This window comes from Eublepharis macularius, chromosome 1, assembly GCF_028583425.1.
Source record: "Eublepharis macularius isolate TG4126 chromosome 1, MPM_Emac_v1.0, whole genome shotgun sequence".
NCBI classification, from domain to species: domain Eukaryota; kingdom Metazoa; phylum Chordata; class Lepidosauria; order Squamata; family Eublepharidae; genus Eublepharis; species Eublepharis macularius.
The window spans coordinates 204,368,951-204,381,175 of NC_072790.1; the positions used below are offsets into that span (position 1 = coordinate 204,368,951).

General features: G+C 42.1%; 1 protein-coding gene across 1 annotated transcript in view; it reads left to right on the top strand.

The window, feature by feature from the left end:
* Nucleotides 1-9,331: 9,331 nt before the first annotated feature.
* BUB1 (BUB1 mitotic checkpoint serine/threonine kinase) overlaps nucleotides 9,332-12,225 on the top strand; it is a 32,790-nt gene continuing 29,896 nt past the window's right edge. Inside the window, exons 1-3 of the mRNA XM_054981520.1 lie at nucleotides 9,332-9,389; nucleotides 11,040-11,099; nucleotides 11,314-11,458. Of these exons, the coding sequence (XP_054837495.1) occupies nucleotides 9,367-9,389; nucleotides 11,040-11,099; nucleotides 11,314-11,458 (228 nt within the window). The 5' untranslated portion in view covers nucleotides 9,332-9,366. The remainder of the gene's footprint in view (nucleotides 9,390-11,039; nucleotides 11,100-11,313; nucleotides 11,459-12,225) is intronic.

A 12,225-nucleotide genomic window follows, 5' to 3' on the forward strand; every position in this document is an offset into this window, starting at 1 on the left:
CGAGGATAGCTACCCCTCTTGCCTTTTTAGTTCCTCTTGCCTCCACCTTTGTTTCCCATAATGGGGAATTCAGTAAAGGTTTCTTATCTTTTTTGCCTTTATGGGTTTCCTGTAGGCATACTATATTTATTCCCTGTTTTTTGATCAAATTTTTTAATCTGTACCTCTTTAGATCTGAAGCCAATCCATTTATATTCAAAGAAAGTAATTTAATTATCTCAACCATTCTCTTTTGTAAATTTAATATATGTGTGCTCATTTCTGTCCTTTCTTACTTTGATGGTCACCCCCATTCCCCTTCCCCCTTCCCGAAGAGCATCCCCTAAGGGGTATACAAGTGACATACGCCTCCTGACCTCTTCGTTGCTTAATTGAGGGTCGCGTTCCCATCCCCTCCTCCCTTATTATTTAGTTTAAGCATGTTTCAATAGAAGCCACCTTACTTATTTCATATTTTATCCATTCACAATGAGAAAAATCAAAAATAAATTAACATCAGTGCTATATCTTCAAACAAAACCTTATTATGAAGTACCAGATGTAACCTAAGAGTGACTAGTGTCTTTTCTCAAGCGCTTTGGCTTGCTTTGTAATGACTGGCTTGACCCCCCTTCTTCTTCTTCGGTGCTAGTTGTAGTAATATCAAAAGCTTCCTGTTGCTCAGCTTCTTGATCCTCCGTGTTTTCTGGTTCTAATGACGCCGTACTAATTCCCAGTCTCTCCATCATTCTCCTTGCCTCTTCTGGGTTTTTTGCACGTAAGAGTTTACCTTCTCTAAATACCAAAATTACCGCTGGGTATCCCCATGTAAACAATATTCCACTGTCAAAGAGTCTTTGAGTATAAGGTTTTAGCAATGCTCTTTGCTGCAGTGTCTCTGGAGAAAGGTCCTGTCTTATTATCACTTTAGAGCCATTAAACTGTAGGTCCTTCTGGCTTTTTAGCATTTTATAAACAATGTCTCTTGTTTTCTCTCTTGCAAATGCCATAACAATGTCTCTTGGCTTTGCTCCCAGACCAGGTTTGGGACGGAGAGATCTGTGTGCTCTTTCTATTTCCTCCGGGCCAATTTTTATTCCATGTTGTTCAAACCATTCAGTTAGCTTTGCTTCCAAATCAGTCTTTAAGATATCTTCAGGAATGCCAGACAAACAAATGTTTCTCCTCCTTTGACGGTCATTTACAGAAGCTAATCTGCTGGTCAATTCCTTAATTTTGGCCTCATTAGCTTCAGCTTTCTTGGCTGCCTTGTCAGCAGTATTTTTTATGCTCTTAATTTCTAAGGCCATCTGTTTCAAGTCTTTCTTGAGTGCCTTAATATCACCCCTAACATTCTGTTCTGAGGTGGTGATAAGCTGCGTTAAATCTTTCAGCTCTTTTTTAGTCGCCATTTTACACTTCTTTCCTTCTCCCCCAGCCCACGTCTAGGGAGTATAGAAGCAAAAGATATCTCTCACCTCCAAAGGCTCACAGAGAATACAACCTCTCTGGTTCTCTGGCACTTTTCCACAGATGTTTCAGACTGTTTTCCAAAGTTTATCTCTCTTCTTGGCAGCTTAATAACAAATTTCTCCGGGAGGCAGTTTTGGGAGCGTCTTAGCCGGATCGATGCATGCGCAGTCCCCCACCAATAGCAAGCTAATTCAATGGCGCTTGCAACTACAGGACTATAATTTTGACATCATTCATGTGCAAAGAAAAGAAAATATAATAGCTGATGCTCTCTCTAGAAACATTACTTGAACGTCTAAGGTTATAATAAACCAAACTATGTATATCTATATGTATATATGTATATATCTATCTATATCTAGCTATATATATATATATATATATCGATATCAATATAGATATAGATGATAAGGGTTAAATTTGGTTATAATGCATGAATGTTATGATCTATATAAGTGTTAATGCTGTTTAATTGTTAATAACTTTGGTTTCACACATGGCTCACCACATTGCATCGGAGAGGCTTGTAGAACCACTCCTAGTGCAATGTTCTCTAAGAGTGGGACATGTGATGGACTCAGCTTCAAATGCTGGGATTGCTGGACAGTAAAGAGGATGATTGGCATGTCCCCCCCCCTCTTCCCAATGTGGCTAGCTTGGAATGGCAGTTGAGGATGGAATGTTGAGGGGTTGACAGTTGGAGTAAACTGATGAGCAAGGGAGTTGCAGTCTGGCTTCTGACCAGAGAGGGTCAGCCAGAGAGTCCTCTGTGTGAGGAAGGAAGGGGAAGGTGTACCCTTTAAAGAAAAATCATTATGTTTATGAAGCACTTTCAGTCCTTGTACTAAAGTGGGAATGACAGCACTAACTCCTGCATAGACACAAGAGATCTGGGAATTATAGTGGGCCAAGGAAGTGGGTAGAAAGGAGTCTCCCCTTCAGCACCAGGAACAGGGTTATAGCTCAACACCTGCCCAGTATCTTGTAAGTGTTTGACTCAGTGGAGCACCCTTAAGTCTGGAGAGGAGGGTAAGTCGTGCTGTGTCTGTGTTAAAAGTGGAGCATTTGTGAAGCAGTGCCAGCCTCTGAAAGAACTCACTTTAACATCTTTAAGTGTAATAACATCAACATCTCTCAAAGAAGCCAGCAACTTAGAATCATACCAAGTGTTTTGTGCCTCACACTAGTGAAGTTTCTGTACAAAAACCTTTCCGTTACTTCAGTTCAAACACCTGCCTACCTGTCTTCTTACGTTACCTACTTGTAAATAAACCTTCTGTTACACTTTGAATCTCCCCAAGCCTTGTGTGCCAGTTTCTGTTGAAGGGAAGCTCAAACCTCTGATCTTTCCCCTACTTGGACTTGGCTGGGTAACCATACTACTTATATGTACTGAAGGGTAGGACAAGAAAGAAAGTTGAAGCTTAACATCAACCACACTACCAGAGGCTTCCCAGCCCAGTATACAGCTTCATAGGCTTAGAGAGAAGTTTTACCTCAGGGTAGGGGAAGGTCAGCCCAAGCCGGAGACCAGGGTTTGTGACACCTATTAATATATATAGTCAACCAAACAAAGGAAACTGTTTTAAGGATTGCTCTCCATAGACCAATTCAGTCAGTGGGTCAAAATGAAGGTGAGTGCAACAATGACGGAAAAGGTGTATGTATGAACATTGAACAGTGGATGAATGTGAACAAAACCAGTGATGCAAAAATTGACAGCACTTTGGTTGGAAAGCTGCATAAAGCATTGGTATTTGAAGAAGGATTTGACTAAAACATCATTAGGCACTTGGAGAGACAGTTCAAGCATACAGGGGAGAACAGCAGAGCTGATCTGAAGAGCATGAGACTGGGTAAGGTTGCCAATCTCCAGGTGGTGCCTGGAGTTCTTGAATTACAGCTGATCTCTAGATCAATTCCCCTGGGGAAAATGGCTACTTTGGAGAGGGGGGATGACGACTCTATGACATTCCCTGCTGAGGTCCTTCCCTTCCTAAACCATGCCCTCCTCAGGTTCCACTCCCAAATCTCCAGGTGCAAACAGGAGTCAGCAACTGTACAACTGGGGAGGCTGAGGGTGGTGGAGCAGCAAATGTCATATGATAGAATATAACAACAGATAAAGAGTAGGTTTGTACTTAAGGCCTCCAGGAGAAAATTTCCCATGGGATAGTGGCCTGGGGTACAACTTCTCCACACACACGCGCATGCACGCACATGCACGCACACACGTCAGTGCCCAGGCAGCCAGGAGGGCCAATAAGGCTACCTAGGCAAAAATCAGCCAGTGGTTCAGAAAAGCTTGGTGCTGCAGCTGCTGCCTGTCTTCCTCGTTGGGCTTGTCTTTGCCTCACTTGCCCTATCAGTGATCACCCTTGACCAGAGGCCCCAGCCACAGATGACCAATAATGAGGCAAGTGAGGCAAGGATGAACCAAGGGAGACAGGCAGCAATAGTCCTTGGCTTCACTGTGGTGCTGGCTGCCACTGCTGGTTTGTATTTGCATGCTAGCCCATTCACTGGTGAACATCTACCAGATGAGGCAGTGTTGCTGGAAGAGGGATGGGACCAGTGGAGGCGAAGAACCATTTTCTGTGGCTATTTTGGCAATCCTGTCCACCCCTGTTGCTAAGTCATAAAGATGATCCATTTCAGTCCAATTGTTGTCCTTATCATGGCAGACAAACATCATTGGTTGCCTTATGAATGCTCTACATTGGTCCTCTGATTGGGAGACTGCATCCCTGTTTGTCTTCTGTACTTCTCAGTGCCTTTTGATATTGTTGACAATGCCATCCTGTGACAGCACGGCATTCATATTTGCTAACACTGTAACCTGGAACCAGGTAGTTGGACCATACAGAAATGTGTATCCCAAAGCCACGCAGCCATAAAGATGTAGGTAGATGAAATGCACAAATGGGGTCATCTTCAACCACTGCTGTGGAAACTGTGGGTGGGTGAACCCCAGAAATAGACCCAGGGCATCCATGGTGGAATTGAGTGCTCTGGAGGCAAGGTTTGGAGTTTTTTAAAAAACCCTTCTCCTGTTGCATATGCGGAAGAGAAAGACTTCTCACATATATGAAGGAGAAAGGCATTCAGGCTTTATAGCCATAGAGACATAACTACTTTCTCCCTCCCTCCCCCATGGCATCTGAAGAAGGTCTTCTTCAGATGAGCAAAACTGCCATGGTGGAACATAAGGGAAGAGGTGGTGCTGCAGATATCAGGGGCCAAGGCCATGTGATAGGTGACACCTTCAACTGAGCCTGGTAACAGATGGGTAGCTACTGGAGTGACTACAGGAGTAATATGCTTGCTCTGCCTAGCTCCTGCTAGTAAATGAGCTGCAGTGTTCTACAGCAGCTGGAGTCTCCTATATAGAGGGCATTACAGTAGTTGAGTCTTGTTGTTACTGTGGCATGAATCCAGGTGGCCAGATCGGCTGTGTCAAGGTAGGTTAGTCTGTGTCCAGGCTAGCCTGAGTTGACAGAAGGCCTTTTTTGCAGCTGCATTAACTTACTTTTCTAACTACAGTGCTGGATTCAGTATAACCCCTTGTCTCTTAACTAGAGAGTCTCACTACACAAGACATCTGAAACATGAAGAACACATGTAAGGAGATGCAATTTTAGCCAAGAAGGTAGTTTTAAAAAACTGAAACAAAGAGGTGAAATAGACAGAGCCTTAGAGGAGGCCTTCCTGGAGGCAAAGATGAAATTAACAATCCCTCTGATGAGCTATCTCTGCTGGCTCTGTCTTTTTAAACTAATCTTCCGGCAACATTGTGTCTCCCTACACTTAATGAACAGACTCTGAGTCAGTCAGGGTCAACTGAACCCCACTGAAGACGGGAAGCACAAGTTTTCAAAATCTCTGCCTTCCTAACCATCACTTGGAAGCATCACTTCTGCCACAAACCCACATCCAACTCAAGCTTAGGCTGACTTTCCCCTACCCTGAGGAAAAACTTCTCCTCTTTAAGCCTATGAAGCTGTATACTGGGCTGGGAAGCCTCTGGGAGCGTGGTTGATGTTAAGCTTCAACTTTCCTTCTTGTCCCACCCTTAAGAAATATTAAAAACGGTTACCCAGCCAAGTCTTAGTAGGGGACAGATCAGGGGTTTGCGCTTCCCTTTAGCAGAAACTGGAACACAAGGCTTGGGGAGGTTCAAAACGTAACTGAAGGTTTATTTACAGAAAGTTAAAATCAAAAGGCAGGTAGGCAAGTGTTTGAAGAAACAGCAAGGTTTTTGTACAGGAACTTCACTGGTGTGAGGCACAAAACACTTGGTTTAACACTAGGTTGCTGGCTTCTTTCAGAGGTTGACACTGCTTCACAAATGTTCTACTTTCAAAGCACAGACACAGCACAACTTTCCCTCCTCTCCAGACTTAAGGGTGCTCCACTGAGGCAAACCCTTCCTAGATACTGGGCAGGCATTATAGTTATGAGCTATAACCCTGTTCCTGGCACTGAAGGGGAGACTCCTTTCTACCCGCTTCCTTGGCCCTCTATAATTCCCAGATCTCTCAAGTCTAAGCAGGAGCTAGTGCTGGTTTTTCCTACTTTAGTCCGAGGACTAACAGTGCTTCACAAACATTATTTCCTCTCACAGAGGATTCTCTCGCTGACCCTCTCTGGTCAAAAGCCAGGCTCCAACTCCCTTTCACTCTCTTATTTACTCTCCAGTTCCAACTGACAGCTTCCTCAACATTCCATCCCCAACTACCATTTTAGGCTAGCCACATGGGGGAGGGGGGAGAACCTGTCAATCATAGCTCACTGACTGGAAATCTCAGCCTCTGAAGCTGAGTCCGTCACAACTTCCATCACTTCCATCTTATCTGGGCTCAATTTCAATTTGTTTCCTTTCATCCATTTGACCACAGCTGTCAAGCAATGATTCTACTGCACCACTAGCGGATCCTTAAGTGTTGTGTCTGGTTAATTCCCCATTGTAAATGCTTTTCTGTCAGGGTCTTGGCACCCCCTGCCATACTACAGAGACTTGACAGCCCTGACTTGCTTGGTAAGAGCCTGGGGAGCCTAGGCTAAGAACTGGACCCTAATCGACATTGTGCTCACATTGTGTTAGAACTCTGTCTGTCTACTCTGCAGAGGCTTATCTGTTTTCAGCCTGAGAAGAAGAACCATTGTCATGGATACATAACTTTGGAACGCCTGAACTTTTAAAAACATAATTGCTAGCCCCTTTGCTGTGCTTTTTGAGTTACATATACTCAGTAGCTATTTGGGGATGGGGAGTGGGAACCTAGGCTAGGCTGGCAGCTAAGGGGGTGGGAACTGGGCCAAACTTTAAGGTTCCGTCTTGTCTCTAATGCTTTTTAAGATCTACACAAAACCACTAGAAGAGATCATCTTGAGATTTTGGATGAGGGTCACCAATATGTGAATGACATGCAACTTTCTCTCCTTTCCATAAAGATCCATAGAAGCTGTGGATGAAGTTTAACAGTATATGAAGTGTCCCGAGGCACCTATCATTGTGGCAGGTGTGGACTAAGGGGAAGTGTCTTTTCCACCTTATTTTTCTGCAAAAAAGTACATTGCCTGAAAAGGGTAGAGGAAAAGGTATTCTGTGGGATTTTTGTGGCTGGTTGCACTGTTAGTTCTGTTGCTCCTACAAATTTGGTCGGTGTAAACCAAGAAATATCTATTCCAAGCTGTTTTTAAATTAAACCAGTGAATTGAATTGAATTTGTAATGGAATGTGTGTTCTGTGGAACTTTTGTAGCTTGGTACATCACTGCCATCTACAACAATGGATTATGTCTATTAGGCTGGTTGGTGTACCTTAGAAACTGTTGTTATAAAATATTTTTGTTTAGTCTGGAAAGAGGTTAATAAAATTAAAAACACTACCCCATTCTTATTTCTAATATATTGATCTCCAGTGTCTTTAATGCTTCCCACTGTGGGGGGGGGGGCTTTGGGGGGGGTAGTAGCATTTCTTTAGTGCTCATTCCAGCCTGTTTTGTGCTGTTCTGGGGGCATTTTGGTAGAGAAAGGGTTAATAAAAGGATGGCATTTCCATGTTTTCATTTCTAAAATCTTGTTTTGCAGGTTCTTTAATACTTCCCACTGCTTTTTGTGATACCAGCATTTAGTTAATGCCTGTTCCGTTGTATTCTGGGAGCATTTTGGCAGGGGGTTAATAAAAGCATGCTATTTCCATTTTTTCATTTTTAAAATATTGTTGTGCAGTGTGTTTAATGCTTCCCACTGTTTTTTGTGGTCCTATCATTTTAGTGTCCATTCCGTGGTATTCCGGGAACACTTTGGTAGGGAAGGGGTTAATAAAAGCATGCCATTTCAGTGTTCTCATTTCTAAAATAGTGTTCTCCAGTATCCTTAATGCTTCCCACTGATTTTTATGGTACTAGCAGGGTTTTTTTTCCGGGAAAAAAGAGTTCCGGCGGAACTCTCAAGAGGGAAATGAGGAAGAGAAACACAGGATTCTTTGAAATCATATTATTTTCAAGCACTATTGCCAAGTATTTTCAAGAGGTGCAGGAACTCCATTCCCCCATGTTCCCCCTGAAAAAAAGCCCTGGGTACTAGCATTTTTTTAGTGCCCGTTCCGGCCTGTTCTGTAGGGTTCTGGGAGAGTTTGGGCAGGAAACGGTTTAATAAAAGCATGATATTTCCATGGTTTCATTTCTAAAATATTGTTCTCCAGTTTCTTTAACACATCCTACTGTTTTTTCTGGTACCAGTATTTGTTTAATGCCCATTTCAGCCCATTCTGGCTCTTATCCCTTCCCATTAAATACAGTATCAGTTTTGAAAAGTATTTGTTTTGTACATATGCAAAAGGCAGTTGGTGAAAGTTACAAGGAAAGAGCCATAACATAAACTTCCAGAGCCCAAAATCCTTGTTATACACTTCACCAAATGCATACATTTGTGTCTTCAGTTAGCAGATCTGTCTGATTGGATAAGGACACATGATAGTTGTTTCTAAGCAAAGCAAACAAACAAGAAACTATAGAAGTAGAAAACAAGAAAAGCAAGAACTAGGCTAAACTAGCTCATTTTATCCCAGATGCACTAGCTTTTTCCTTGTAGGGAGCTTTTTCACGGCAGAACATTCACAAACGTTATCTTAGCATTAAACACTGATAGCTAGCAAATGAAATAATTAAATGTCTTCTACTTGCATCCTGAAGTAGTGCAATCTATTCTACCAGTTTATTTTCCCTTCATGTATTGACCAGGCCTCAACATTCCTTATAGCAGCCTTGTAGGATAGGTCACGTTTTTAAAAAAAACCCACCAGGATATGGATTGTAGTTTTTAAATTGCATAGATACCAGAAAAATAACACAAAAAGCGTTACTACGCAGGGGTTAGTTTCCTTTCCTGGCTTTACATCCTCCTGTTCCATTTCTTGGACAAAATAAAGTAATCCTGCTTCTACCAGAGAAAACTCTGGTTGCGTATTAGATTCAATAAACCCAAGACAGTGAGGGTGTTCCCAACAGAGAATCTCCCACGTCAAACTAAATACCAATCGACGACGCAGGAATGCTATAGCCTCTAAGTAGGCGAAGGATCAACCAGTAGCAGAAACAGAGGGCGAGGGCGCCAGAGAGACTTTTCCGGGGATGGGAAGGAGACAGCCACTCTCCTTCTGTGCTATAAACTACGACGACTGTCGAATGAGAGCCGGAAGAAAGCTCGGCACGCACCTCTACGGTTCCCCCCTCTATTCCTATGAATGTAACAGGCAGAGGGCTCTGTTGCGCTTCGTTCTGATTGGCTTTCCCTGCTAGTGACGCTGCCCAATCGCGAAAAAGCCAGGACCCCTATGCGGCTGCGCGGGAGTATTTGAATTCACCCGTTATGATGGATGAGGCTGATGTTGTTCCTGCCGCTGCGGCCATGGACTTCTCTTCGCGTGCACAGTGAGTTAGGGGGCTGGCAAGGCAAAGTACGTTTTCCCCTTTATGGCTGGCTGGCGCCCTGCGTTCAAAGAGAGAAGGTTGTGGGCTGTTCCTTGCTTGTTAAACCCAGATCCATGGCAATACCACTTGCCCACATAAACTTACTGTGGACATATATGTGCTTATGAACCCCCTAGCAATGCTGGCCTTGTCACTTTTCCAGGATTGATGCGAATAAAACTTTGCTTCTGCCCCCTTTCTTCCTTTTTTCTTCTTTCCCTATTGCCTTACTCCTCCTTAAGATTAAACAAATCATTCAGGACCAGGAACTAGACTCCTTAATGCACAGATGGGTTGGGTAGGGCATAAATCCCAAGACACGAGGGTTTTGTGAGGTTTCTGAATACGATCATACTCTAGGGGTTGCTGGGAAAGATTTAGGGTATTACCTGTGTCACCCTGTTCTTGTGCCTTTAGCCCTCTCCCTTTTGGGGGTACTAGTTTCAGTAATTCTCATTAGCACCCAGATTGCCAGTTTTTCTGCTGGCCTATAATACTGCCTTGTCATAATTTTAACAGCAGTTCTTTTTCTGGTGCAATAGCCTATCAAAACATACCAATTCAAACAACCTAAGGCATTTGGACTCCTGTGCTATCAATAGCCAATTGGATGTCTCCAATTGCCAAAACAGATCAGAGCCCCATATGAGCCATTTATTTATTTCAAATATTATATCACACCTTTCCACAATGCCCAAGAAGTCTTAAAAATGTACACACACATAAATGAACACAGTCAATACATGAAATATATCAATTTAAAATGTGACTCTCCTAACATATGGAAGAATGAAAAAAAATCAACTATGATTTGGTGACCTGTTTGTGAGTAGAGCAGGAAGGTTTAAGATATAATCTTCAGCATACTTGACTTGAAATAAGTCCCATAGATCCAATAGTATTTATTTCCAAATTAAAATAATTTGGATTGGACAATCAACAGCACTGTTGGATAGCTAATAAATATGTGATCTTGATACCACCTTAAAAATGCAGCAGGTTGATTCATTTTAAAACAGTCTTTTTTCTTAACTGACAACTCACTCAAGGCCAAAGTAAATGCGAGCAGAGATCTGTGAGTAGCAGATCTAGAGGAGTTAGCCATGTTAGTCTGTAGATGCAAAATAGTAAAAAGTTCAATAGCACCTTTAAGAATAACCAACTTTATTGTAGCATAAGCTTTTGAGAACCACAGTTCTGTTCATCAGATGCATCTGATGAAGAGAACGGCGGTTCTTGAAAGCTTATGCTACAATAAAGTTGGTTAGTCTTAAAGGTGCTATTGGACTCTTTACTATTTTGTGAGTAGCAGAGATATACTGAGCAAGCCTAACTTAACTTGTTTGGTCAGTCAAAGGGAATTTCTGCTTCCTGCTAGGGCTGAAGAATGCTAGAGTTCTTAGCATTAATAATTCTAAAAAGTCTATCCAGGCTAAGTCCTAGTCCCTGAGGCAGTGGATTCTGCCCTGGTTTCTAGTGCCTTTGAGGACATTAATGTTTTTGGAAACCTGTACAAAACCTGCCACTGTAGTCTTTCAGTAGCCCTTTTTCTATTACATGTATGTATTGTGGTATGCACAAATACTGTACAACTTTATATTTGCTTCACAGATTATTTGAAGCTCATATACAGAGCTACAATGGAGATGATCCACTTGATCCTTGGGACAGGTTTGATTTTTTTTTAACTACATTATTCAGTCTAGTCTAGTTGGTGGCTGAAGATTTTTAAATGTAATATGGCTTTCATTTAGCTTCTGTTTTATATTGTAAACCACCTTGAGCTGCAGAGTCAGCTAATAAATGTTTTAATGTTTTAAATAAATAAATAAAAATTTTACCCTTCTAGTAGGACACTTACCCCCTCAATTTATTTTGTTTTTAGGTACTGTCAATGGGTAGAAGGGATTTCAGATGCAGAAAGAAGACAAAGCTACCTGTCAAGTTTGCTGGAGCGGCTTGTGAAGATCTTTTTAGGAGACAAGAGGTACCAGCATGACAGAAGATTCATCAACTACTGCATGAAATTTGTACGTATGCAGGGTATAAGTATTTTTAGCCTATATCTAATAGTACATTCTAAAAAGCTCAGTTTTTCTTTTGATCATGTAATATGTTGATGTCTAGCAATGGCCCTAATGACCAATTTATCTTTTTGTGTCTCTGTCAAGTGAGGTGTGGGAGGGGCTAAGGCTTTTCCTGTGTTGTTTTTATACCCTCTATAGGGTACTTTGAACACTTTACGCTGGAAAAGTGAGATGTGAATACTTTAAATAGGCGTAGACTCTCTGTCATGGAGCCCATACAGTTGCCTTATTTTACCACAAATGTTATGTGTGGCTAAAACCCTCCTTACCTCTTGGTGGTATGATCCAGATTGCCTTATTTGTATAGGCTCAAAGAACTCATTGTGTAACTCAGCTGCTTGCTTTCATTTTGCCTTTTTTTTTAAACTGGGAAAGGGATCTGTTGCTCAGTGGTAGAGCATCTGCTTTGTTTCCAGAAGGACTCAGGTTCAGTCCCTGGCATGCCCAGTTAAAAGCATCAAGTGATGTGAAAGACCTCTTCCTAAGATCTTCAAGGGTTGCTGCCAGTCAGAGTAGACTATATAGACCTTGGTGTTTTCCACATGCACACTTATACTGGGTTTTCTGGACATTTGTGGACTGAATCTGTTTTGTGCCTCTGTAATTCCATACTTGAGGAAGTCAAACCAAAGTGGTGTCTGTTTATTTATTTATTTTTTTGCATTAGAAAAATGCTCTATTTCTGCTGCAGGCTTTCTGGGGAACACATC